Here is a 27,543-nt window from a genome sequence, read left to right as displayed (position 1 = left end):
TACTATAAGTGAATAGTGGAAATGGCTGATCTACAAGCTCAAAATGCATCACGTCTTGACACGTTTTGAGCCTGTAGATCTGCTATTTGCACTATATTTGAAAATGTTTGAAAATGTATGTATATTTTGTTAAGGATTATGATAAAAAAAAAAGATAATTGTGATTATCTCAAAAGATTGCTATTAGGCGATTTATGTAATAATCGTGACAGGCCTAACCACTACCCCGCTCGTCTTTATCAAACTGCTGTAACATAAATGTCCATTCACATCCATGCTCTCTCCAGCGTAACCCAGCGTAAGTATATAACCCAGAGTTAACGCCGAGAACGAAGCTGAAGTGAGCGCCAGCAATCATAACCCTGAGTGTAGTTGATTACCACCTCGCTGTGTTTATGCTGGCATTAAAAAGTTTGCGATGCTGCGTTGCAGCATACCTAAGTCAAAACGCATCTCATCCCAGTCAGCTCAATGTGGCAGCCAAGTGGAGCCCTATCCGCAAGATAGGAAACAGGCAGTCCATGATTTTGTCAATGAGGAATCTTTCCAAACCCACGTATTGAATTTCCCTCACGATTTCCTGGCTCTGACTGAGATGGGACGGCGGGTTGACCTTTACCTGCAAATTAGACAAAATGGTTTCATGTAAGAAAAAGGCTGTTTCTTGTCTTCTCATTTCTGTCTTCCTGTGTGTGTGTGTGTGTGTGTGTGTGTGTGTGTGTGTGTGTGTGTGTGTGTGTGTGTGTGTGTGTGTGCGTGCGTGTGTGTGTGTGTGTGTGTGTGTGTGTGTCTTGGTCATAGGCTGGTCAATGAGAATGAGGTGAAGCAGTGGCGAGACCAGGCAGAGAAGTTCAGAAAAGGTGAGTAACTGTTTGACACACTGCACCCTGCAGGCTGAATGGGGAAATGCAGCATGTTTACAATTTTTTTTCCATCACAGGCCACAGGTCACGTGGTGAGTCGTCTTTACGGTGGATATCTACTCTCTGGGTGTCAATTCGACTGACAAATGTAGCCGATGTATCTGTATGTGCTGTAAAGCAAGGGTTCCCAAACTTTTCAGACCCCCCAAAATAATCATATTTGAACTGGGGACCCTCCAGAATAATCATATGTGGGCCTGGGACCCCCTGCCCTAACAAGCACTTTGAATTGTAGGAGTTGAGGCATTACATTTTCTCGGTTCCACTGATAAATATTGTGAAACTAGCCAAACTCCATGCTCGCCATGCAAGGCTTTGCAGGCTTGTAGTTTGGCTATTTTTATAATTTTGGCATCTTCTCCTTTCACTGACAGTTTGGCCAATGTTTGTAACATTTTTATAGTATAGTTTGTTGGTTGCTTTTGATGTAGTTATGGTCTTAGTTTATTTAGATTTTCATTTTAGAGGTATTAAAAAGGTCATACAAGTAAAGGAAATCCTTTAGAAATGTGCAGATATACCCTGTATACGCTGTATGTTGGTTTGTTTACTGTTGAGTGAGAAAACTATGTTGCACATTAAGCTAGTCATCCCGACTCCCAGTTTGGGAACCATTGCTGTAAAGCAGGCGTGTCAAAGAACCGGGGGTCCCGACTTTGAGAACCACTGTTCTAAAGCCTGTGGTCTCTCTGTCTCCTCACCAGACCACGCAGAGCTGCTAGCCAAGCTGGAGAGAAAGGAGCGCGAGTGCGAAACCAAGACCCAGGAGAAGGACGACATGATGAAGACCCTAAACAAGATGAAGGACAAGCTCCAGCGCGAGGGCGTGGAGCTCCGCTCGGCCCGGGAGCAGGTCCTGGACCTGTCCTCGCGCATCAGCGACATAGCCGTGAGTTGACAGTTGTATTTATTAGCACATGAAGAGTTAAAAAAGAAATACATTCAACCATATTGTGCAGGAGAAATTTAGAAGCCTAGAGGCGTGTAGAGAACTTCTCGTTTTTGTAGAATCAGACATTCTACAGTACAGACACACAAAAAAGTATACTTAACGCTTTCAGTGTCACCTTTTCACTAGCTATTGGCTACCAAGCATTTTAGAAGCCCTATTTTCAGCGATTTAGCCATGATTAAACCTTGCACACCTCATGGATATGCATGGAACAGAGAAAATGAGCTCTAAAGATCCTGGATTGCATTGGAGTGGATGGGTATATCGGCGGCGCTACGCTCTCGCGGGCCGTGTAAACAGATGACGACTGGCGGCCCGGCTCGAAAAAATAAATATATATATATATATTTTTTTTAAAGCCGAACTAGTTCGGGATAGGCACAATAAGAGTTAAAAAAATAACACTGGCTGTGAGCAGAGCTCCTTTGTACTGCGTATTACCGTGTTAAAATATTACGGTTACTAGGGGCTGTCAACGATTATGACATTTTACATTAAAATGTCACACAAATAATTGCGATTTAACAATTTTAATTGTGTTTTTGTCTGCGGATACTGGAACATATGAATAGAATTGACATTTATGTTTGGCTTTTAGGCTGTGACAAAATAAGCTAAATATACAAAGAAATATCTGATTTATTTAATAACTTTATACTAAAAAAAAACATTAATAGTGGGAAATGGCTAATCTGCCAACTCACAACACGGCGCATTTTGAGCTTTTTTTAATGCTCGAAAATCTATAACATTTTTCAACATGGAAACGATTATGACTCAAATAATTGCTATACTATTATTATAATGAGGCTATTATGTAATAATTGTGACAGACCTAACAGTTACGAGCACATCCTCCAAAAACTATAACGATTGAACATCGGATGCTTATTTTGAACAGGCAGTAATATTTCCGAACCCATTCTTACATACACTGTCTTTTTCCCGGTGTTTCACCCCGGTGGGCATGGTTTTGAAGTTAGGTTTAGGCAAAGTTTTTGTGAGGTCACGTTTAGGGTTGAGGTTGGGTTTAAGTATTGTTTCTGTAAGGTTCAGGCTAGGGTTAGGCATATTTTTGTGAAGTTAAGTTTAGGTTTAGGCATAGTTTAGTAAGGTTAAGGTTAGGAATAGGCATATCACCACCACGCCCACCTGGGTAAAACACCAAAGAAAGAGGGAGTCCTCTCTAACATAATCTCGTTTCTCCTCCTCTCTCCTACCAGCAGGGCGGCAACGTGTCTTTCCCCCCTCCTCCCCCTCCCCCCGGGGGGCCCATGGCGCCGCCCCCTCCGCCCATGCCCTGCGGCTTCGCCCCGCCCCCTCCTCCTCCTCTGCCCGCCAGCTGCCCGCCGCCGCCCCCGCCGCCTCCCCCGCCCGGGGGCCCGCCCCCTCCCCCCGGGGCCCCGCCCCTCTTCGGAGCCCCGCCCCCTCCCATGATGCCGCCGCCCTCGTTCGGCAGCGCCGGCGGCACCCTGCGCCACAAGTCCATCCCTCAGCCCTCGCACCCGCTCAAGTCCTTCAACTGGGCCAAGCTAGGGGAGGTGAGAGAACCTTTACCATGTTCACAGCATGATTATTGTACAGTAACCGCTTAACTCGTCCAGTGCCACTACTAGATGGAGCCCAACTCCTGCAAAATGGCCGGGCTAAGGCCTATAGACCAGCGCTGTAGCTGCGCAAGCCCTGCGCAACCGTGACGTGCGCGATGACTTTCGTGCGTGTCCTCACTATGCGCCGGAAGGCCTTAGCTTCCATTACCTCTAGGCTAATGTTATTGTTAGAAGCACATTTTTCGTCTATTTTGCCGCGAATAAAGGCTGTCCTCGTCCAGAAAAGCATAGATTCAGAGAAAATGGGCTTCAAAGTTGGCCATCAGCATTGGATTACATTGAATAAATCGGCGGAATATGACGATACTAACGTTAGTAAACGTAGGACGACCTCAGACCACCTACGTTTTCAAGAATCAGCTCACGGTAAGGACCAAAGCACAGCGTTGCTAGCCGACAAAATGAGCCGAACTAGTTCGGGATCGGCACTCCAAATTGCGTCGCTAGCCAACAAATTGAGCCGAACTAGTTAGGGATAGGCACTAGAAGGGTAGAGACACTATTCTAGTGCCTTTTCTGTTTTCTGTTATGGTGGGGGGGAAGCTATGGCTGAAAATAGCCGATCGTTTGCCGATTGGTTATTTTCTGCTAAAGCTTTCCCTACAATACGGATGCTGGGGTTTAAAGGTAAAATGAATTCACATGCATATCACGATTATTTAAATCTTTATTATTATTATTTATTTGTGTACACCACCATTGTACAACTTTAAGTATGTTACAGGCTTAAGTGATGAATCAGAATAATGGATTTATTCTATTTAAAAAAGAAATGTGCTTTATTATTTGATTAACCTACATGAGCAAGATTAAGTTGGTTATTGGTTCTAAATATATAGTTTTTTAATATATATTTTTGGTTAATTGACAGTACTATAACACATGTTGGTTTTTAACCACTTGAACCCTACTGTATGTACTTTATTGACTAGCGTCCACCAGTGCTCTAATGCAGTGGTTCTCAACCTGTGGGTCAGGACCCCCAGGGGGGTCCCCAAATTATTTTGGGCCTGAAAAGGTTGAGGACCAGTGCTCTAATGAAATGAACAGACCTACAAGCTCACAGTGCGTTGCAACAACGCAGTGGCAGCCTCAGATCCCCAACTCCTCCTCGTAGCCCAATCGGCATTCTGGTCCCTTCGCCTGCCAAGATAATGTTTAGCTCTCTCTTGATCGGCTTCACATGAACTGAATGGTCAGATTGGTCACACAGTCTCTGTGTGTGTTGTCAGATTCACGACCGTACGGTCTGTGTGGAGCCCACTCAGAATACACTGTGGTTTTAAATAGGTATGCAGTGTTCTTAACGCCTCATAAAATCCCGACAAGCTGGCGTTCTCAGAGATGTACGGTAAAGCTTTTCATAATGACATGCGGCCATCGTAGACGTCATCGAGATATATGTTTGACAGAAGACACTAGTGACGATGACGTAAACCAGTGGTTCTCAACCTGTGGGTCGGGACCGTTTTTATTATTATTATTATTAATAAAAGAAAATTACAAGCTCACAATGCTTACAATTCCAAGTGCTTTTCAGGGTGGGGGGGTTCTCCAGTTCATACAGTAGACAACAGGTTGGGCTTTGGCTCATTAGCAGTGGGGGTGCAGTTTTTAAGTGTGTGTGTGTGTGTGTGTCTTTATCACGATAAACGATAATATTGCTTAGTGTCCCATCCCTAAGAAAGGGCCTCAGGTCTTCATGGGTTAACTGAGCGTGCACGTGTTCCCTCTGCTCCAGAACAAGATCACTGGCACCATCTGGCACGACATCGATGACCTGAAGGCCTTCAAGATCCTGGACCTGAAGGACATCGAGAAGATGTTCTCCGCCTACCAGAGACAACAGGTTGGGCTTTGGCTCATTAGCAGTGGGGGCGCAGTTTTTAAGTGTGCGCGTGCGTGCGTGCGTGCGTGTGTGTGTGTGTGTGTCAGATACAGAGATGGTACTGAGTAACTGTTTTATGTATCTTTTGAATGAAGAATTGAGCCTTGGTGTCATAGTCTGTGTGTGTGTGTAATGTGTATTACTAATACTTGTGAGGAAGTATAGTAGAATATGAGAATAGATGTTGTGAGGAACATTTTCCTGGTCTTCACAAGTTATTTTTTTTGGGGGGGAGGGGGCATTTTTACAACTAGAAAAAGATTCAGGTTGGGTTTGGGGGTTAGACATTTAGAGGTTAGGTTTTGCTGTTACTGCGACGGGTTATGAGCTTGTAGATCAGCTATTTTTCAGCTCTAAGCTTACGGATAAGAATGGCATCCATAAAATTCTAAAATGTTGATGTCCTCACAAGTATAGTAGTACAAACGTGTGTGTGTGTGTGTGTGTATGTGGGGGTAGTGGTTGAAGAGGATGCTCATTGACAGTGCCAAGGGCCAACGTCAGCAGCTGTTCTGTTCCTGAATGGCTTATATTGTGGGGAGGCCATCGAGCTCAAGCCTTGCCCTGTAGTATCTTCACAGCATTTGTTGGTTGGTGGAGGGCTGCTGCTAGCCAGGTCTTCAAGGGCTCATGATGGGGGTTAGGACAACACACAAAGGAAACCAGTCAGACATCAGCAGTCACAAGGAAGCACTTGTACAGGAAATGGATTTTCGGGTTAGCATGCTTGGGTCAGTTGGTTGAACCTGTTCTGAGTTCTGACCGATTATTAGAGTCTGTATCCAAATGTGCGTTACACTCACGGAAACTACTGTAGAGTATGCACAGTACTGTATCAATTGGTCATTTCAGCATTAACATTTAAGACTGAGGGTCTTCAACAGGGGGTCTGGGACACCTAGGGGGTCCTCAGAGTTATTACAGGGGGTCCTCCAAATCTTTGAGTGATAAGATTTATTTTGTTTATTTTTTATTTTTTATACACTAAACCCTAGTATCCCTATTCTGTGTGGAACATTAGCCATGAATAGCCAGTCTACAAGATCTGCTATTCTTGGCAGAGAGGTTTGGTGTATTGTGAAAAGAAAAGCAGACTAAGTATTGGCAGTTCAAGTCGTTCAATGTCTAAAAATACACATTAAACCAACAACCTGCACTCATAATATTGCTGTCAAACAAGTCTAAGCTGTCTCAGAAATCTATGAAAATGTTTAATCTGCAACACAATTTTATACATTACGTAGTGGGGGTCCCTGCTTTATCTCTCTCTCAGCTAAGGGGTCCTTGGCCTGGAAACGTTGAAGACCCCTGACTAATTATATGCCTTTTATTACTGTATGTGACTTTAATGTGAGTCATGGCATACTATTAAGAACTTTAGCTAACCCAAAGACATGTTAGATTACTTGATCCACAATTGGCTTCTTATTGTGATGGTTTTAAAAGTTGTCTTAAAGGTGTTATGGGGGGGATATAGATAACGTAAGTCATTGATGGACACTTCCATCATTGCATTTTATGGGCTAAAAAGAAGCCTTTTGACGGCTAAGTACAGAATGCCTCTTTGATGTTTTAAATCGGTGGAGATTAATCGGTCATTTGAGGTTGGTTCTGACAGTTCTGACAGTGATTCATCTCTGATATTTATTTACACGGTATAAGCTCCTACGTGTATTGGCATCAGCCAGCGGTTAGCTATGGTCCTGTATGAATGTAGCCACAGAAAACCCCAGGCTCTGCCTGTCTTATGACAACGTATTCCATTTGGCAAGTCTGACACCCATCTGGACAGTTTTCAAAAGGTTATATATGGCCTAAGTGCTTTTAAAAGCTTTTGATTGGTCATTCAGAAACAACCGCTATTTATACTGACCCCCCGTAGAATTAAAAACCTTGTTATTTCTTTATTTTCCATTTCAAGTCAGATGTAGATCATGAAAATTGAGTTTTTTTTCCATCCCTGATGGCGCTCAGAGCTTTTCTGACCACCAGTATGAGTTTCATGAGCCCTTGATTACCTCAGACATAGATATCACTCTTTTTATCTGGCAGAGGCAAACTTCTGCTTGTAGTGTGTAGTTTTATACTTCTCTGCTTTTGCCACCACGGTAGTTCTGCCATCTTTTGCCTGCTTGAAGTGCTAATCTTTGCATGTGTTTTCAATTTGTTCTTGGTCTCTGCACTCTCCGACTGCCTGGGCAGGAGCTTCTCACTAACACGTCCTTCAAGGTGAGTCGAGGCGGTCTCAGCTTCTTTATCACACGGTAACTTAACTTCTGTAACTGTTATTTTCATGAACCTCTCTTCTGCAACGAGGTGGGCAACCGAGGAGAATCATTTGGGACCTGAATGGTGCTGCACTGTTTAATGTTGTCGTATTTGTTTGCTTCCGAATAGCTTTTCTTTCTACCTTTAATTTATTCATTTTTATATTAAATTTTTAAATTGCAACCTGGTTTTCAGCTGGGGTTTTGGACTGAAAGACATGGGCAGACATCCCGTTGTCCATGAACATATCGACTGCCTGTTACAGGAACTTAGTAATATAAGTAGTTACAGTAGAATCAGTAATATAAGTAGTAACAGTATAAGCAGTGTCAATGGATCGGACATTGTCCTTCAAGCAACACCCAGAAGAAGTCAAGGCCAAGGTGACATCGCGGGTCTTGGTTATCTGACGTCTCATTGGCATGACCTGGGGAGCCTCTGCCGAGATGCTATGAATATCCATGCAAGGCCCAGCCTGGAGCAGAAGCCCGCGTGTTGCCATCAACAACAGCCTCTGGATTCTGGCTGTTTGCCTGGAGCCCGCCCTGCCTACACAGGATACATCATGGTGACACACCTGCCAGTCCTAGCGGGAACCGCCCTGGCCCGGCCTCCGACGGGAGGTTGCTGCCCTTTTCCTGGAAAGCGCAGAAACATGACTGGGACATCCTGCATGACACCACACTTCCAAGAAGATTCTTTCCCTTTTTTCTTCTCACACCTTAACTAATGTCCTTAGAATCACCTATACTGTAGTATACATCTGCTGCTATGCTCACGCACCTTTATATGGAAATAACAAAAACGATGGAGCTTGCACAAAAACACCCCCTTTTTTTACTTCTGTAAACCTGCGATGTGACAATAAAGCTGATTCCGAGTCCCGCCACCCTTACAATGAAGGCGGCATAAGAGATACTCCGTCCATCCCTGAGAACCCCTCCATAAAGCGCATGTCTGACAGCATCTTGGAAGCGGGAGTTGGGACCACACGTATCCACCGCTGCTACGTCTGAGACTCACGAGATGGGAGTCGAAGTAGAAGATCTACGCACTAGCGCCGGGCCGCATGCGAGTGCGGTCTGAGTTTGAGCCGACTGACGAACATATACTGTAATTACCACCTGCTCTAGGACCACGATACGAGGGCATGGCTGCACGACTCGTGAGCTGGCCCATCCGAATGATGCACGAGGGAAGAACGAGCGTTCACAATAATACGGCATTAATCTTCATTATTCGCCTAATAACCACGAACATCCCCTGTTTTCATTGAAGTCATTGGGCTGATTACCATCATTACAATAATCTTCATATCATCTGTCATAGACTAATCACGGTGACCCGTGCAAGGGAAGACCACATGCCGTACGTATCGGTATTGTCCTGGCTTTCGCTAGAACACATTCTCAGACCACATTTTTGGACCACCACCACTAGCACTCAGGGGCGTCACACCAAATTCTGGGCCCTGGGTACAAGGATTCACTGCGGGCCCCCCATGAATGTTAACTATTGAAAAATAGCAGATATACAAGCTCACAGTGCGGCACCGAGTGCCGCGCTGCGAGCTTGTAGATCTGCTATTTTTGAAAAATTGTGAAAATGTGTGCAAGAAACCCATGTTTCCATGTCAGTGTTGCTCAAACAAAAAAAGGACCCCCAAAATGATATGAATTTGGCCACGGACCCCCATCTCAAAATATTGAGTTCCAGGGACCCCCCCGGAAGCAAAATTTGAGTTACAAATGTTCACTTAAAAAATACATATTCAAAGATTTGCACACATTTTTACGACTTTTCAAAAATAGCAGATCTACAAGCTCGCAGCGCGGCAGCTTGTATATCTGCTATTTTTCAATAGCTAAAGTTACTAGGGCCCCTCCACCTTGGGCCCTGGTAACTCAGTCCCACTTTCCTACCCCTTGTGACACCCCTGCTAGCACTACAGAACAATTATAAACCATTATCATTGGAAAAGCTTCGCGCACCACCCTCCAGCTCCATTTGGCTGCCAGTGGTGGGAAAAAGTAAAAGTATCAATAATGCAATGTAGAAACAGTCTGTTACAAGTAAAAGTCCGGAATTCAAAATGTACTTATTACCAAAAGTAGAAAGTACTGATTATGCAGACTGTCCCATTTCACAAGTTTTTTTTTTAAATGGAAGTTCTACAAGCTCACAATGCGTCGCATCACGGCGCATTGTGAGCTTGTAGTTCGGCTATTTTCAAATGGCCGAAATGTATATAGGGCTGACGACAAGTGGATGTACGCTTTGTAATAATAATCAAAATCTACAATGTAACTAGTAACTAAAGTCTTCAAATAATTTTAATGGATAAAAGTACAATATTTGTCTCTGAGAAGTAGTGGAGTAAAAGTATTTTTTCATTCATGTATAAAAAAATTGGAATTACTCCCATCAAAGTAAAAGTGCCTACAAATTGTACCTTAGTACAGTGGTTCTCAACCTGTGGGTCGGGACCCCCAGGGGGGTCTCCAGATTATTTTGGGTGGTCCCCAGATTATTGGCTTAATGTGAAACATTGTTCTCTCACTCATCAGTAAACAAACCAACATACAGTATAAGTGTATAGAGGGTATCTGCACATTTCTACAGTGACAATTTAAGGACTTTTAAGACCTTTTTAATACCTCTAAAATGAAAAATCAAACATTGGCCATATTGTCAAATATTAATGGCAGAAATTGTGAAAATAGCCGATCTACATGCTCACAACGCCTCGCGTTGCGAGGCGTCGTGAGCATGTAGATCTGCTATTTTCACAATATAACCGTGTTATACAAAATGTAATGCCTCAACTCTTAGTGTTCTTCAGGGTGGGGGGGGTCACCAGTTAAAATATCATTATTTTGGGGGTCGCGGCCTGAAAAGGTTGAGGACCACTGCCTTAGTACAGTACTTGAGTAAATACACTTAGTTACTTTCCACCACTGTTGGCAGTGTGCTCACAAGCGCATGAACGTAAAAAATCTGGCAAGGACTCCGTGAGCACCGAGGGATTTGGCCCGCCCGCCGAATGGGAGTGGTCCGCAGCTCTGCACTGACCCTGTGCCAACCTCACCATGCTGCCAGTCACCGTGGGTCAGCGCGGGCAAGGAGAAAGAAAAAAAAACAAAACGCTTTCTTTATAAGCCGCATCTGTTTTACATACGTCATCCCCCTTGAACCCGCAAAATGGACGTTTTTTTGGCAAAGCAGGAAATGGACTCGGACCATAAATAGAAATGCTTTTAACATTTCAACCCCAACCAGTTTTTCTTCAAACATGTATTCTTTCCCCTTGTGGATTTTTAATGCTACATTTGTGTGAAGCTTACAAAAATATCTGACAGACTTGAACCAAAGTTTTGAGCGCCATTTCCTGTTCTCTCTGAGAGGTTTATAGGACTGCGTGCGCTGTATTTTCAGCAGTGACTCACCAAAAAAAAAAAAGAAGAAAGAAATGAAACCTGCTTTAGATTTTCTGCTTCAGTGTGCACCAACATGGACTTTTGACGCTCTTGTTTTTCATGGCTTTTCCTGAACTGTCTTTTATGCCTGCCACAATTGGGTTCAGGGGAGTTTTTAACAGGACACGATGCATTAGTGGGGCGTCAGAAATTATGCAGGGACATGTGCGGGTTGGAGAAATTGACCTCGCGCCAACACTGGGCCAGGCTTCCATATCTGGCCATAGTGCCAACAACACGTTGGCCTGCACTTGATTATGAAGTCTGTCACGCAAAGAATGCCCGGCTACATTTATTAAACAGTGCTGCACCATCAGTTCCAGACGGTTACATTTCATTTATGCCTTTAGAATGAGTTGTGTATATATTTTTGTGAATAACGTGTGTCGGACAGATTTGAGGAGCTGCCGTGCAGGGATTTACATTCCGTCTGCAGAAACCTCTTCTCTCCATATTTTAACTTTTTGTGGGGTTTTTTTGGCGGGGGGAAATGAATGCCCTACTTGATCATAGTACAGCATCACGTCACACAAAAGTATCAAAAATTGTAGCTCTGCCAGCTTGAGACGCGGCGCGAAGCGGCGTGTTTTGAGCATGTAGATCTGCTATTTTTTCATTCGAATCCTTAAAAGTCAAAGTTTAGACAGAGAGTTTTCACCCGACAGGGTTATGTCTGTACCAGGTGATGTTATCGTCTGTGAAACTATAACCTCTGTCTTTATGTCTCTCTGTCTGTGCAGAAAGAGACGGGCTCTATGGACGACCTGTATGTCAGCACGCGAAAGGTCAAGGAGCTGTCGGTCATCGATGGGCGCCGCGCGCAGAACTGCGTCATCCTGCTCTCAAAGTATGTACTGTACACACGCACACAATCTCGGATTTATGGAGCGTCAAGTGACAAAGGGGCTTGTAATCCACTTGCATACGTATGTTTAGTCCAATAAATGGATTACCTGTTATTTATGAGGTTCCCTTAACATGGGCTCCTTTGAAGCAAGCGGACCGGTAACTTGATTGTGGATGCTAGAGTGCATGGATAGCATGGACAAAAAAGGCCGGAGGCCTGCGGCTCAAGGGTGAGAACGCTCGTTTTGAGGCTACGTGTGAGAGGCAAAGGTTTCTTCAGCTCGATGCGGGAAATGTGTTTTTAATGGACTCGCGAGGACATCTGTTTGCATAATTAAATTACGGCCCATGTATTGCGTTTGGAAGAGCAGAGCCCAGTCAAAATAACAGACATTAAAACACTGTCCGGATACACATCCCAGGCAGGTCTGATTTTGAAAGCAGCCATGTTCATCTGCTGGCTTTCTTTTAAACCTAAATCATAAAAGAGCCGTGCATCGCTATAACATAATGTTTACCGTGTGAAAAGTGATGGTCCCTTTTCCCAAGCGACATTCAAATCGCACTATATCTTAAGTCAACTGGCGGCCCGGGGGCCACATGTGGCCCCCACCTTCACTTTATGCGGCCCGCAGGTTAATATCGGAGTACTGATATCTTATTGATTTCAGGTGTTACAATTCCAAACATGGAAAAAAATTACCGTCTTTAATTACTTCAGTCTATTATTAGTAGCTAAATGTATTTTTTATGTCCAATATATTTGTATTTAAGTTCATAAAGTTAAGAACGTATAAATGCATTTGAAATTTTAAAACAAAAGAAGAAAAAAAAAACATTACTTTTCGGGATTCCAATTCAAAAATTGCAAAAATAGCAGATCTACAAGCTCAGGGCGACGCGTTTTGAGCTTGTAGATCGGCTATTTTTCCTATGTATATGCATTGTGGCCCTCTGGAGTGAGTGTGAAAATGTAGTGGCCCTCTCCATCATCAAAGTTGCCCACCCCTGTCTTTCTTAAGTGGAATCAATTATTGTCATTCCTCACCAATATGGGGACCATTTAGCCCCCCGTTTCATCCCTCTTAACAGAAGCGGCCCTGGAGCCCATAGGAGGACTTGGAATCCTGACACCGTTGATCCCCCCGATCAATAAACAGCCTGTCATTGTCCTCTTGTGCATGACAGAAATGGCAGCATGTTCCCCTGAACTCAGTTCCTTGTCAATAGCAAATGCCCAGAGGGTGCAAGCCAAGCCCTGAATGGGGACAGCAGGTAGTCGATGAGGCCATCGTTTTTGGACATATGAGGTTTCTTTTCTACCCGACAGAGACGATATGGAAGCTATGGATGTGGCAAGCATTTTATTAGAACAATCAACTCAGCCTCAGACTTAATGAAATGTAGGTGTAATAATTATGCCTGTGACAGTATATGAACTGCGACCTCATTCAAGTGTATGCTTTTTATATAACTGTCCCTCGTTGGAGTAGATGATGCTGCGTGTAGATAATATTGATCTGTATTGTATGAGCAATTGCATTGTGTAAGAGTTCCCTCTTTTGTTTATGCTGTGCCTGTATGTGATATATGGATGTAATGTTATTGTGATATATGGATGTAATGTTATTGTGATATATTGATGTAATGTTATTGCTGAATTGCTAAAGATTTCTCCTTTTGCAGGTTAAAAATGAGCAATGAGGAGATCAGGAGGGCCATTCTAGAGATGGACGAGAGGGAAGAGCTTGCCAAAGACATGCTGGAGCAGGTATGTGTACCTACTATACCTACCAGCTTGTTTTATTATGTTACTGAAGATTTTTGAAACTGAAGATTTCCAGAACTCTGTAGAAGGATATTGGAGAAGAGAGGTAAAAGTAAGCCATTTACCATTCGAGGTCGTGGGTTGTTGGCTGATTTACCACAGTTTCAGGGTTGTGGCACTTTCGCCTCGTGCCACAACCCTGAAACAGTGGTAAATCAGCCAACGACCTTGAATGGTAAATTGCTTTTCTACCACTTTTACCATATAAATGAAAGAAAACACAGTTGTAACTTGCAAGGATCTTTAGTTACAATCATTAATTGGGTAGGGTCAATGTGCCAACTCAAGGTTGTTGACTGATTTACCACAGTTTTAAGCCAATCAGAATCCAGTATTTGAACATGTGACTACAAAAAGTGGTAGAAAGTGATTGAATGAACAATAATGTAACATTCCTTCTTCATGTGACTTTGCAGCTGCTGAAGTTTGTCCCAGAGAAGAGCGACATTGACCTCCTGGAGGAGCACAAGCAGGATATGGAGCGCATGGCCCGCGCCGACCGCTTCCTGTTTGAGATGAGCAGGTATGAGGAACCGGGTCCGATGTCTAATGCTCTGTTTCACACAGTGGTATCTGGCCCACACATTACAGGTAACATGTTGCTAGGACAGTTGAACACTGTATCTTTCAAATTTAACCCATTAAGACCCGAGGCCCATTCTACAAATGCCTTCTAAATCAGTGGTTCTCACGGCCCTCCAGAAGGGAAGATTTGTGTTTAAAAAAAGTAAAATAAATCTAAAATCTTCAAAAATAGTAGTTGTACATGCTTGTATATCTGCTATTTTTGAGAACCACTGTTCTAAACCACTGTTCTAAATCCTAAGATTTTCAGAAAATATACATATACAGTATATATAACTAAACTCTAAAATGACACTGATGCTTTCCTTTTTATATTTGGGTTAAAGGCAGCATTGTGGGGCACATTGAGTACTTACCGCTTCATCTGTGCCTGTCTGCCTGATATTCTGTGACACTAAAAAGATTTCAACGGGTCTGTGTTAGTCACAAAGTTTGTGCAGGCAGACATAGTGGAGTAAATGAAGGCATCAGCCTCCCTCCGCGTCAAAGAATATGCTAAAATATTTATCGTTAAAGCAGCAGCAGAGAGAGAGAGAGAGGGCAGGCAGGGATAAAGAACAAGCGTGAAGCGAGGTGATTCATTTGGGCTTTTTCTAACTGCCTGCACTGACTTTGAATGAGCAAGCCGTCTGTGGTCCAAGCACTGCAGCTCCGTCTCACTCTCAACCCCACAAGAGAGTGCCACCTTAATTGTACTTGATAATTAATCCTTTTTTCATTGCCTCCAGTCAAATGGCCTGTTCATTATCACCCCTGTTGACCAGACCTCTTTTGGCCGAAGGAAGGAAAAGCTTGCTTGTGTTTTTTTCTTTTCTTTTTGCCTTTCAATACCAAAAAAACCCCGGCTCCCACCCTCCTCCTCCCTGTGCCCTGTGTCAGGCAGCTCTCAACCAGATGGGAGACCATTAGGCAGTCAAATGAGAGTGGAGAACAGGAAGGAAAGTAGCATTGCAACTCCCCCACATGGGTGATGCTGAAGGCCAATACATCCTTCCTGACCTTGTGGTTCGGGGTTGGCTTTCCAAACTGTAGTTCAGTCTTCTAAATCAGTTTTCCCGAAAAGTTCTGAGACATGACAGTCTGAAGTTCGGAATGACAGGAATTTCGAGTTACGTATTATGACCCCGCTTTCCGAAGAGAAGTTCGGACGTTGGGAGTACTGTATATAGGCTATCGTTTCTGTTGGGCAGAAACCTTCTACAGTATCACCACATTAATTCCCTACTTTGTCACACAGGAGTGTCCAACACCTCGCGATGCAAATGATTGTGAGCTTGCAGATCGGCTATTTTCACTAATTCAAATTGTTTAAAAAAATATATAATATATAATAAAAAAGTAAGGGTTTTGGACAAGGTTTCCACCTGACGGTGGCCGATAAAAAGCGATTTAAACTCAATCTTCTCTCACTAACCTCTCTGTCTGTTTCATCTGTACCGTCAGAATTGACCACTACCAGCAGAGACTCCAGGCACTGTTCTTCAAGAAGAAGTTTGCAGAGCGCCTAGCGGAAACCAAGCCCAAGGTTGAAGGTAAGGACTAAAAAAACAACACCTCTGGGAGGAATGAGAGTGGACAAACATCACTAGTTGCTATTTGGTCTCTAAAACTTTCAGAAAGTTCAAGAAAGGGCATAGTGTACCGAAGTCCTGACGTCTCTCGTTCATCCCCTGGTTCACGGAAGGCATTTTTTAGCGGACTGTGTATGAGTACGGCCTGTGTGTATGCCCAAAGTCTGTATGTCCGTATGAGTGCGACAACACCAGCCACAGCTACCCTGCAGCGCTGTTGAGCAGCCTGCACCACTCATGTCACATTTGTGTGATTTTTCTATCACATGGAGGATAACATTGGGTCATCTTAGAATCGTCTCGCATAAGAATTGTGGTGAAAAATTAACAAATTGCTATTGTCAGGGAGGTGGCTCTGTATAGTTTACTAGTAGTAACTCACTCACATTTGATACAGTCTGTTTCTGGCGAAGAATTTACTAATTCGTTTTTACTCACCGTCATTTGATGCTTCATATCCATATTAGTCAATCTGCCATGCTCATTTGTTTATTTTTGCAACACAGTTCGTATATACCGCAGTATTTAACACGTTTATGGGAATTCAGAATTGGGAGGAAAAAACATGACCCAGGTAGGATGTGTGAATTAGGTTAGACTTCAGTGCTCTATTGTGAGACAAATTATTGCTCTTCTTTTCCCCCCATATAAATGGTATAAATGGTGGCCTGGTGGCTAAGCTAGCTGTAGGTAGCTACCCAGACTATGCTCCTTTTTGAGCGTGAGGACTTTTTGAGCGTGAGGACTCTCTCTCCCTCTCTCTCTCTCTCTCTCTCTCTCTTTACAGTTACACACAAACCTAAAATAAATGCCAAAAATAAATCTTAGAATATAAATGGTCAAAAGCCACAGCGGAACATACTGTATAAAAAGAGTGAAGAGAGATGCATAATTGCATTGCATAATTGTAAATATTTCTGTGTGTGTGTGTGTGTGTGTGTGTGTGTGTGTGTGTGTGTGTGTGTGTGTGTGTGTGTGTGTGTGTGTGTGTGTGTGTGTGTGTGTGTGTGTGTGTGTGTGTGTGTGTGTGTGTGTGTGTGTGTGTGTGTGTGATGTATAATGGTGGTTCGCCTGCATGTTCCAGTCTTTCCCTCAAGCCAGCTTAAATAGAGAGCAAGGTTACCAGGGAGGCTGTTTTGGAAAGCTGGCACATGTTGAGAGGGAAGAGTCACTCTCGTAAACACTGCAGCTTTGCTTCAAAGGGCAAAAGGAAAAGCTTCCAGAAAGGCCATGGAGCTGTGTGTGCGTGTGTGTGTGTGTGTGTGTGTGCGACTGCGCGTGCGTGCGTGCGTGCGTGCGTGCGTAGTTCAAGTAAAAGTATCAATACTGCAATGTAGATATTCTCTGTTACAAGTACAAGTATGGAATTCAAAATGTACCTAACCCTACTTACCAGTACAGGGTTATGTCCCATTTCACAAGATTTCAAGCATAATACCATATATAAAAAGCTTTGGAAAAAAAGAAATCTATTTTCATATGGTGAAATGTATTTACAGGCTGAAGAGGGTAATGTTTGTTTTGTAATAATAATAATCTAAATCTACAAAGTAGCCTAACTAGTAGTAACTGAAGTTTTCAAATAATTGTAGTGGAGTGAAAGTACAATATTTGCCTCTGAGATAGAAGTAAAAGTACAGAGAATTTGAAATACTCCAGTAAAAGTACCTCAAAATTGTACTTACGTACAGTATGTGAGTAAATGTATTTGTTACTTTACACCACCACACTGTGTGTGCGTGCGTGTGCGCCTGCGTGCGTGCGTGCGTGCGTGCGTGCGTGCGTGCGTGCGTGCGTGCGTGCGTGCGTGCGTGCGTGCGTGCGTGCGTGCGTGCGAGGTACAGCGAGAGCTAGTATATCTACTCGAGCCAGATTCACGTAAAAAGACGTGTCTGTCCAAGGTCTGGATGCCATCCTAGTCTTTGATATTCACATCATCCCTAAATGCTGCTTTCTTGGCAGAGTAAAGCGGCCAACTCTTACACCAGCAGCCCATTATTGCTTGTGAGCGGTAGTACTGACTGACACTTAAGCCTCGTCTAGTTTTACCGTAACTCAATTTATGACAGCTACTTTATCCAGCGCTCTCTGCTCGATGCCGCAGCACTGACATCCTATCGCGGGGGCCATAATGTAGTTATTATTATGAATGATACTAGCTTCCAGAACACTCGGGTGTGTTGTCCAAAAATGCTCCCCCTGCCCCCCTCCCCCCAAAAACCACATTGTTCATCAATTCCCAGAATAAAGTTCTCATGATCCCACTTTTAATGATTGATGTCATGTTGTCATTTACCGTAGACGGGGATCAGCATTTCCCCGAGACCACCCAGCAGGTTCAGCAACATAACATAACGCCCGCCTCTGAACGAGCGAGTTTTTCTTATTTTCATCTTTTTTTGCATTCAGCGAAAGCTACTGCCGACCAGGGACGTGCTGGCCATTGGGAAAAGCGGGACAACACCCGAACGGCCGGTTCATTCCCGGCCGGCCATTTGGAAAAAATAAAAAATAAAATGTCGGCCTTCGTTCCATTCTCGTATCTCCAAGTTTCAAATTTGTAGATTTTTTCGCAAAGCAAAGCCCTGCTTCATCATACAAGGCCGTCGCACAAAAGTAGTGAAAACAGCAGATCTACAAGCACACAGTGCTTGTAGTGTCTACAAGTGCTTGTAGATTGGCTGTTTTCACTTGTTTAAATCATTTTTAAAATGATAAATACAAAACAAACGGTTTTGGACATACAAGGTTTCCACCCGACAACGACAAAATATAACTCATGTAATTGGCCCACTGGCGTGTCACTTGTCATGATCTCGGGGAAATGGCAAATCTTTGAGTAGCAGCAGCGCTATAGAGAGAGATCTCTCTCTATAGCGCGCAATGAGGGCCTCTCCAACTCTTTTTCCCGGGCTGAATCAGGGGCCCAGCATGTCCCTGCTGCCGACTATCCCCGGCCAGGAGAACAGTTCCCATGATGCACCGCTGCAGAGAGAGAGACAGCGCTGTAATAATAACAATATGGAATTTGTTAATGATTTTCACATTCACACTGAGGTTTTTCCCTCTGCGGAGAAGTGGGGGGGAGGAGGAGGAGGGGAGGGGGGGGGGGGGGGACCACCTGCACCAAGCTCTGGTTCCCAGAGGGAAAGGGATGGACGGAGGACAGCGCGGTGTTCGGTTTCAATACCCCCCCCCCCCCTCCTCCCCCCTCCTCCTGTTTTAATTGATGGATAGCAGAACACGACGGACTCACTTCCCACTCTGTGGTCAAGCCGCGCAGCTGTGTTTAGTCTCTTTATCGGTCAGCAAACCAGCCGTGAGCCGGAACGGCCGAGAAGTGGATGAGAGCACTGTGTCTGTCTGTCTGTCTGTCTGTCTGTGAGAGCTGGGAGGGTGCAGAATAAAGAAAAAAGGGAAGGAAAAAAATCTACAAAGTAACTAGCACTAAAGTTGTCAAATAGTTGTTGTGTAGTAAAAGTAGAGTATTTGACCCTAAGATGTAGTTAAGTAGGAGTACTGAAAAATGGAAATAAAATAAATACCTCAAAACTTGAGTAAATGTACTTACTTTGTAATTACTCCACACCACTGGAACCACTGGTATTAAAAAAGTTGTTTGTTTGGTGTCTCCAAACCCACCTCTCTCTCTCTCTCTCTCTCTCTCTTCTCCCTCTTCTCTCCGTGTGACCTTGCAGCCATCCTGAACGCGTCCAGGGAGGTGGTGAGGAGCAAGCGGTTGACTCAGGTCCTGGAAGTTGTCCTGGCGTTCGGCAACTTCATGAACAAAGGCCAGCGGGGCAACGCGTACGGCTTCAAGATCTCCAGCCTCAACAAGATCGCCGACACCAAGTCGAGCATAGACAGGTGAGCCGCAGGCAGGGAGATGGTGTTACAGGGAGGGGGCGGGCAGGTCAGAAAAATAAGTACATTTATTTTTCTTTTTTTTTTTCTTTTTCCTTTTAGATATTCAGTAGCGTTTATTTTATTTTATTCTTTTAGCCATTTAGGCCTGAACGCAAATCTGTCACTTTTAGATTTGAATCACTTTAACCATAATTTTATGCTTTAACTTAAAAAAAAATAGCAGATATACAAGCTCACAGCGAGTTTGTACTTCTGCTATTTTTTTAAAATCGTGAACATTTGTGCAAGGCTTTGAATATTCCTGACCCGATTCTATATGCTTCTAAATCTTTCTTCTAAATCAGTGGTTCTCAAACTTTTTCATGTCAAGGACCCTCAAAATTACATTTATTTGGCCGCAGACCCCCCATCTCAAAACATGTTCCTTGGACCACCCAGAAGCAAATATTTGAGTTACAAATGTTCGCTTTTAAAAATAAAAACATTTTCTTTTACAGTATATATTCAAATTCACGATTTTTCAAAAATAGCAGATCTACAAGCTCGCCAGCGCGGCACAGAGACCGCGTGCCGCGCTGTGAGCTTGTATATCTGCTATTTTTCAATAGTTAAAGCATTAAATAATTCTAGGCCTAAATGGGTTAAAGCTGAAATGCAAACTTGAACGGCATGGTTCATAATGTTGTTGTGTGATTTCACAGGAACATCACCATGCTGCATTACCTGATCATGATCTTTGAGAAGAACTACCCCGACACGCTGCACATCCAGCAGGACCTGGCCAGTATATCAGAGGCCGCCAAAGTCAAGTGAGTACGCTGAGCTCATTTTGAGCACACTTGTGTTGCTAATAGCTGCGTGCTGTTGAAGGGATCTAACAGAGAGAAGATGAGACATTTTAACGCAGCTACTCCAACTTCTTTAAGGCAGGTGTTCACAAACCTTTTTGGCTCAGCTCTGTAAATACCTTTTTCATCAACGGCACCCCTGAATTATATTGTTACTTTATAGCACATAACATTTATGTCATAATGATACTACTGTTAACGTAAATGTGTAAATATTTCCGCCCAAGATACAGTATGTCAAGGGGAAAACCTGACAGAATATCTGTTTCCATTAGGACAGATTGAAAATAACCGTAATAATACTACTAAACCACTTGAACTCACCCTATTCTGGGGGGAACATTTGTCAAACATACACGTCACAACATGACACTAATTTTGGTGAATGTTTTGGTAATATTTGGTTTAGATAAAAAAATAAATTTGCTTTCATAGAACGTTGATGTCCTCACATACAGTAGTATAGTACAAACCTGTGTGTGTGTGTGTGTGTGTGTGTGTGTGTGTGTGTGTGTGTGTGTGTGTGTGTGTGTGTGTGTGTGTGTGTGTGTGTGTGTGTGTGTGTGTGTGTGTGTGTGTGTGTGTGTGTGTGTGTGTGTGTGTGTGTCTGTAGTCTGGCCGAGTTGGAGAAGGAGGTACACAACATCAAGAGTGGTCTAAAGGCTCTAGAAGCGGTGAGTTGTCGTGTGTACGAGAGAGAGAGAGAGTGCGCACACGCATGTAAACTGTACATGTGCGTGTCGGCGTTGCATGTTTTCCACCCACTGGTTCTTCTCGTGTCTGTAATTATGTTTTTTTTGGAGCATGCCAGAGGTGGGCAGCTGGGCGAGGTGTTTAAAGGGTGGTGATGTTCCACACAGTGACTTAGAATGCCAAGAGTTACATTTGCTTGCACAGAAAGACGCACGCACGCACGCGCGCACGCACACGCACACGCACACACACACACACACACACACACACACGTGCGTTCCCAGGAGTTCTTTTTTTTTGCCACTAGGGATATGAACAGACTCCTGCCGCAGCTCAAAGTATTATAACGTCTCTGTCAGGTGGAAACCTCTTTATGTCCAAAACCGTAACTTTCCAGGATTTCGAATTCAAGAGTATAACAAAGTAATGTTCATATCGTCCCATCCCTAATCCCTGCCTCTGGTCTCCAGGAGCTGCAGTACCAGCAGAGCAGGACGAGGGAGCGCGGAGACAAGTTTGTGGCCGTGATCAGCGACTTCATCACCGTGGCCGGCTTCAGCTTCTCTGAACTGGAGGATCAGCTGAGCGAGGCCAAGGACAAGGTACGTAAAGCCTCTGGCTTCAGTTGAGCAGAGGATTTGTGTGTTTGTATATCGTCGTCGTTAATGAATTCCTCCCCACACACATTTGTGTGTTTGTTGTCACTGCTGTTGTATCCTACTGACTCAACTTCCAGTGAGGAGCCCCCACTGGGAGGATGTGCATGTAGAGCCTTCGTCGCTGACATTTTCGACTACTGAGTTAACACTTGGGAGTTGCATCATGGGATATGTAGTGTTTTCACTCACAGCGGCCACAGCAGTGCCTGTTTACCTGGTAACCATGGTAACCAGGTAACACGTCCCTGGACGTGATAACAGGGCCTTGACCCCCCCCATCATGTTCCTGGACGTTTTAGGCACCGGCGCCTGCTTGGGAAGGGGAGATATTGCACCTTGAGAGTGTCGGGCAATACCTCTTGCGTGTGTGACGGGCGCACATGCGATCGATCACGTTGTGATGTTAGCGTATACAGAGCTCCATTCGATCATAACATCCGCCATTTTACATGCATTCTCAACGGGGCGAAACAAAGCCTGTCTTTGCAGAGCCGCACGCACGTGACGCAAACCAGGAAATGCATGAGACCGACCCGGCCGTTAAGCCTTATGGGTAATGTAGTGTTTTTGCTAATCTGGCGATAAACTAGCCTTATTGATTATTATTTACTGGTAAAAATGCAAGCATTGCCAGCTTTGAGTTAAAGACGTCCCCCCCAAACGTCTTTTAGCAGCCTGAAGTGTTAACTTACTCTGGCCATACTGATTGGTCAAGATTACGTTTTATTCACTAAACAAAGTTCCAGATTTCAGCTCTGATTTAACACTGAGGATTGGACTGTGTAGGAAGGGAAGAGAGGAGTCTTTGTGCATCTCTCCTAAGTTGAGTGTGATGACTTCACCAGCTCGGGGAATCCCACTATTGAAATGTCTTCTCGTTTTCCCTCCTCGTCTTGGCCCAGCGTGTGTTTTTTTTTTCACACATACATTTCTCTCTCTCTCTCTCTCTCTCTTTAACCCATTTAGGTCTAGGATTATTGACTGCTTTAACTATTGAAAAATAGCAGATATACAAGCTCACAGCGCGGCACCGAGTGCCGCGCTGCGAGCTTGTAGATCTGCTATTTTTGAAAAATCATGATTTTTCTTTGCAAGTCTTTGAATATATCTATTTAAAAGTGAACATTTATAACTCAAATATTTGCTTCTGGGGGGTCCCTGGGACAACATATTTTGAGATGGGGGTCCGTGGCTAAATACCTGTCATTTTGGGGGTCCTTGACATGAAAAAGTTTGAGAACCACTGATTTAGAGGAAGGATTTAGAAGTCGGGTCAAAGATAGGGTCAAAGATATTCAAAGACTTGCACACATTTTCACGATTTTTCAAAAATAGCAGATCTACAAGCTCGCAGCGCGGCACTCGGTGCCGCGCTGTGAGCTTGTATATCTGCTATTTTTCTAAAGTTAAAGCATACAATGATGGTTAAAGTGGTTAAAATCTAAGGCGACTCGGGCGCGTTCCAGGTATTTGAGAGTTAAGCTTTCTTTTAAAATACATGTTAAAGGTCTTTCCTCCCACCACACTTTCCATCTCTACACGACTCTGGAAATAATGGCCTTTTGAACCAGCCTGTGTTCTGCTGTGTTTTTAGAATGTGTCTTGAGCCAGTGGGTAATGTTTTGTTCCGGGGAAACCCAGAAACAAAGATTTGTGCTTAAAAAAAAAAACACTTTTTATAAATAATTACATGTTTCTTTTTATAGAAACATGGCAAAAAACAATGTGTATACTTTGTTTTGTACACAGATCCTAAGTGTTACTTGAACTCCGTTATACTGTTATAGAGTTGAATTAAAGTAACCACATAAACCAGCTAGCATCCCTATTCTGCACCTGTTATAATGGATGAACAATAGGCACAAATGGCAGGTTTGCAAGCTCACAGCTTGAGCTTTTAGATCAGTTATTTACACTACAGAAATTATTATATATATATTTTATAAGATATTTGAGGGAAATAAGGAAGAGACCAAGGGGACCGTCGTCTACAAAGTATAAACCGAGTATATGAGTATATCGTCTCTGTAGGGTGGAAACCAAAAAAACATACTTTTAAGGATTCAAATAAAGAAAAGGTGTTGCTTCGCACCGTGTTTTGAGCTTGCAGATCTGCAACTTTTGATGTTTTTGTGTGACGCTGTAGTATGATAAAGTAGGGTGTTAATTGATGAAAAAAAAACAAGCAGAATATGGGGAGTTTTCTGCCCAACAGCAAGGATAAGAGGTTTAAATGTTTAACTTGTAGTTAAATGAATGCTCAGGAAGACTTTTACTGTGTAGAATAGATCAATCGAAACGGTCATGGCGCGAGGGCCCAAACATCGCCAATAATTTTGTTACAGTCAAAGAGAAAATAATGGCCCTGGCAGGCCGTTGCAGCCAGAGCCATGTGTATTATGTTTCTCTTCTCGCTGGCCTTGGTTACGTGTATTTGTTTTTAAGAGGGCGCTTTAAACAAAACAACAAAAGAGAAAAGGAGTGAGAACGTCTCATTTGGGGTTGTCAGGGTAAATGAGCTGGAGAGCTGTAGCGCCAGTTACCGCTGCAAAACAAAAGGACCTTGTGTTCCGCCGTCCAAACTCTCACACTCTCCGTCCAAAGCAGGGGGGTGGAGTGTGTGAGCGGCCGTGCTCGTGCGCACATGTGGCTGCGTCGTCGCCGTCGGGCCAAAAACCTCCATAATCTCCATACTCTAACTTTGTGTGTTTGTGCGATGTAGAATTTGTTCGACGTCCCATTAGTTCGACGCTGGTGAATGCTAACCTGGTGAAATGCTAACCTGCCGACGCCGGTGAATGCTAACCGGGTGAATGTTAACCACTATGCGTGTGTGTGTGTGTGTGTGTGTGTGTGTGTGTGTGTGTGTGTGTGTGTGTGTGTGTGTGTGTGTGTGTGTGTGTGTGTGTGTGTGTGTGTGTGTGTGTGTGTGTGTGTGTGTGTGTGTGTGTGTGTGTGTGTGTGTGTGTGTGTGTGTGTGTGTGCGCGTGTGTGTGTGCGCGTGTGTGCGTGCGTGTGTGGTATGAGGTGAGCGGAGGTTGACACATTTACTCACTCGCCTGTTGATGTTCTGTTACGCTCCAACACAATACAAATACGGCCTTGCCTGTGCACAGTTTGGGGGCATAGTTATTCTTTAATCACATATTATGCACCCCTAGCATCCCTATTCTGGACATGTCATAAAAAGTTGACCGTTCGGCAAGAATAGCAGATCTACAAGCTCTCAATGCGTTGTGAGCTTGTAGATCGGCTGTCTCTTGAGGGAAAATACGAGGGGGGCCAAGTACAGTACAGACCCCTGCGGGACCCCGGTCAATCAAGTTGAAGTGGTTTAAGGAGTTTGAGGCCAGTGACCTGAAAGTGCAGGCATCCCACTGAGGCTCTTTAAAGGGTCCTCATGGACCCAGGGGTCAATTAAGGGGGCTCCAGACTAAGGTCCCCAGCTAAATGAGTTAGTACGCCAATCATCAACTTACCCCCCGGCTCCACCAGGCGCGCCGAGCGTCAACGTCAACGCTGGGAACGCTCCCGTTTTAATTAATGAAGGGTTCTCCACTGCCGACGTCAACGTCGGCGTCGGACGCTCAAATTCGCCCCGGTTCATTTTTTGACACCGTCCGACGCCGGTACGACGCTGTCATTTTGGTGGAGCCCTAGCCTTACAAGGGGGGTCCCTGGCACAAATCATTTTCAGATGGCGGTCCGCGGCCAAATGGCATAATGCTTAATTCATTAGAGGGTCTGTGACGGGAAATAAGTATGAGAACCACTGCCACTAAAGCTCTATAGCTGTGTGTGTGTGTGTGTGTGTGTGTGTGTGTGTGTGTGTGTGTGTGTGTGTGTGTGTGTGTGTGTGTGTGTCCATCGCTCATCGCCAGACTTCACTAGGAGCATTACAAAGGATTACAGTTGTCCGAGGTTGCGCGGTTCATTGGGGCAGAGGTTTGCGCAGCAGGGAAAGGGAATTTCTTTATCCTGAGAGATTGCTGGGGGGGTTTACACTTGACACGCCTACACACACAATGCCAGAGACTCAGCCTCACAGCAAGAACAAAACACAGGCAGAGCGGAGAAACAAGCAACATCTGATGATCCCTGAACCGGGTGGCCCCAATCAAAGGTCCAGTTGTCCCATGTTATTATAGCATGTGATGAAAAGATCACAACAAGATTGTTCCACTGGGTCAAATGTCAGCTCCTTCTCCCCTCCTAGATATAATATCGTCTCTGTCTCTGTCCAGGGGTGCCGCAGAAAACTTTGATAATATTTGGAATTGATCAACATCACTTCCGTTTAACCACTTACAACATCCTGACTTAGTGAAACAGACTTGAGTTGTACTTTTCAATCTACACCAAGTCTCTTCACCAAAAATAGCAGATCTACAAGCTTACAACGTGTGATCGGCTATTTTGGTGTAACGTTTCGCCCAGAATATGGATGCTGGAGTTTAACGCCAATTTCGTCAAATATAAAAGTTATTTTCAATCTATTATCTGTTATTTCAAACAGTTATTCTCTCAAGTTTTCCTCGTGACATATAAACTATCTTATGGGGAAAACATTGACATGTTTGACATAAATGTAAGGTATCGTAAAGTAACAGCGTAATTCAGGGGTGCCTTGGATTCAGAGGTTATTTACAGGGGAGCCCCTGAGCCAAAAAGGTTGGAGAACCTCTTCAGTAGTGTATGTGGAGGGTCTGTTGTCTTCTCCTGCTGGTTGGATACAACAGCGCTGTGGTTCTGCTTGTAGAAGGATGTGCACCCAGGCCTGTCATTATGGGCCGGTCCCCATGGAAACCTCCGCTATCGTCCCCTTCCCGCTCTCCTGTAATTATGTGTCTGGTCAGATAGTTTGTTTCCTCTCTGGCTAAATGAGCAAACACTAACAACAACAAGAGAAAGCTGAGGGGGGTGGGGCAAACACGGATGGTCACACACACGCACACGCACACGCACACACACACACACACACACACACATACACACACACACACACACACACACACACACACACACACACACACACACACACACACACACACACTAGTAGTACTGTATGCATGCAACAAACAAAAAAAAGTGTGTACTGTACACAGATGAACATGGGAGGGCCGAGGTTCACTCTGTATTCTCTATCTATCTATCCATCCATCCATAGTATTGGTTTATCTACAGAATATATCTATCTAATCCAGGGGTTCTCAAACCTTTTTAGGCCGTGACCCTCAAAGTAAACATAATTGCACTGGGGGACCCCCACCCTGACAAGCACTTTGGAATTGTAGGTATTACATTTAATGTGACACAGATAAATATTGTGAAAGTAGCCAATCTACATGCTCACAACGCCTCGCAGTGCGAGGCGTTGTGAGCATGTAGATCGGCTACTTTCACAATGTTCACCTCTTGCTTACCTGTACTTGATATTTGACAGTTTGGCCAGTTTGGTATTAACTCATACAGGGCCAGATTTCCAAAATATGAATATGAATGTGCGCTTATAACGCCAGGAAATAGCTA

At 44.1% G+C, this 27,543-nt stretch overlaps 1 protein-coding gene across 1 annotated transcript in view; it reads left to right on the top strand.

Annotated features, from left to right (window-relative positions):
- Positions 1–27,543, top strand: part of daam2 (dishevelled associated activator of morphogenesis 2) — a gene marked incomplete at both ends in the record, with an annotated part of 102,575 nt that overhangs the window by 71,499 nt on the left and 3,533 nt on the right. Inside the window, 12 exons of the mRNA XM_080750320.1 lie at positions 802–860; positions 1,628–1,812; positions 3,102–3,416; positions 5,227–5,334; positions 11,858–11,964; positions 13,650–13,734; positions 14,208–14,314; positions 15,820–15,908; positions 19,646–19,814; positions 20,516–20,623; positions 21,276–21,336; positions 21,826–21,957. Coding sequence (XP_080606446.1) covers positions 802–860; positions 1,628–1,812; positions 3,102–3,416; positions 5,227–5,334; positions 11,858–11,964; positions 13,650–13,734; positions 14,208–14,314; positions 15,820–15,908; positions 19,646–19,814; positions 20,516–20,623; positions 21,276–21,336; positions 21,826–21,957 — 1,525 coding nt within the window. The remainder of the gene's footprint in view (positions 1–801; positions 861–1,627; positions 1,813–3,101; positions 3,417–5,226; positions 5,335–11,857; positions 11,965–13,649; positions 13,735–14,207; positions 14,315–15,819; positions 15,909–19,645; positions 19,815–20,515; positions 20,624–21,275; positions 21,337–21,825; positions 21,958–27,543) is intronic.

Source organism: Nannobrachium achirus (genome assembly GCF_963921795.1).
Source record: "Nannobrachium achirus genome assembly, chromosome: 20".
Classification (NCBI taxonomy): domain Eukaryota; kingdom Metazoa; phylum Chordata; class Actinopteri; order Myctophiformes; family Myctophidae; genus Nannobrachium; species Nannobrachium achirus.
Note: the sequence above shows the minus strand (reverse complement) of the source record. Positions and strands in the feature narration are given on the sequence as shown.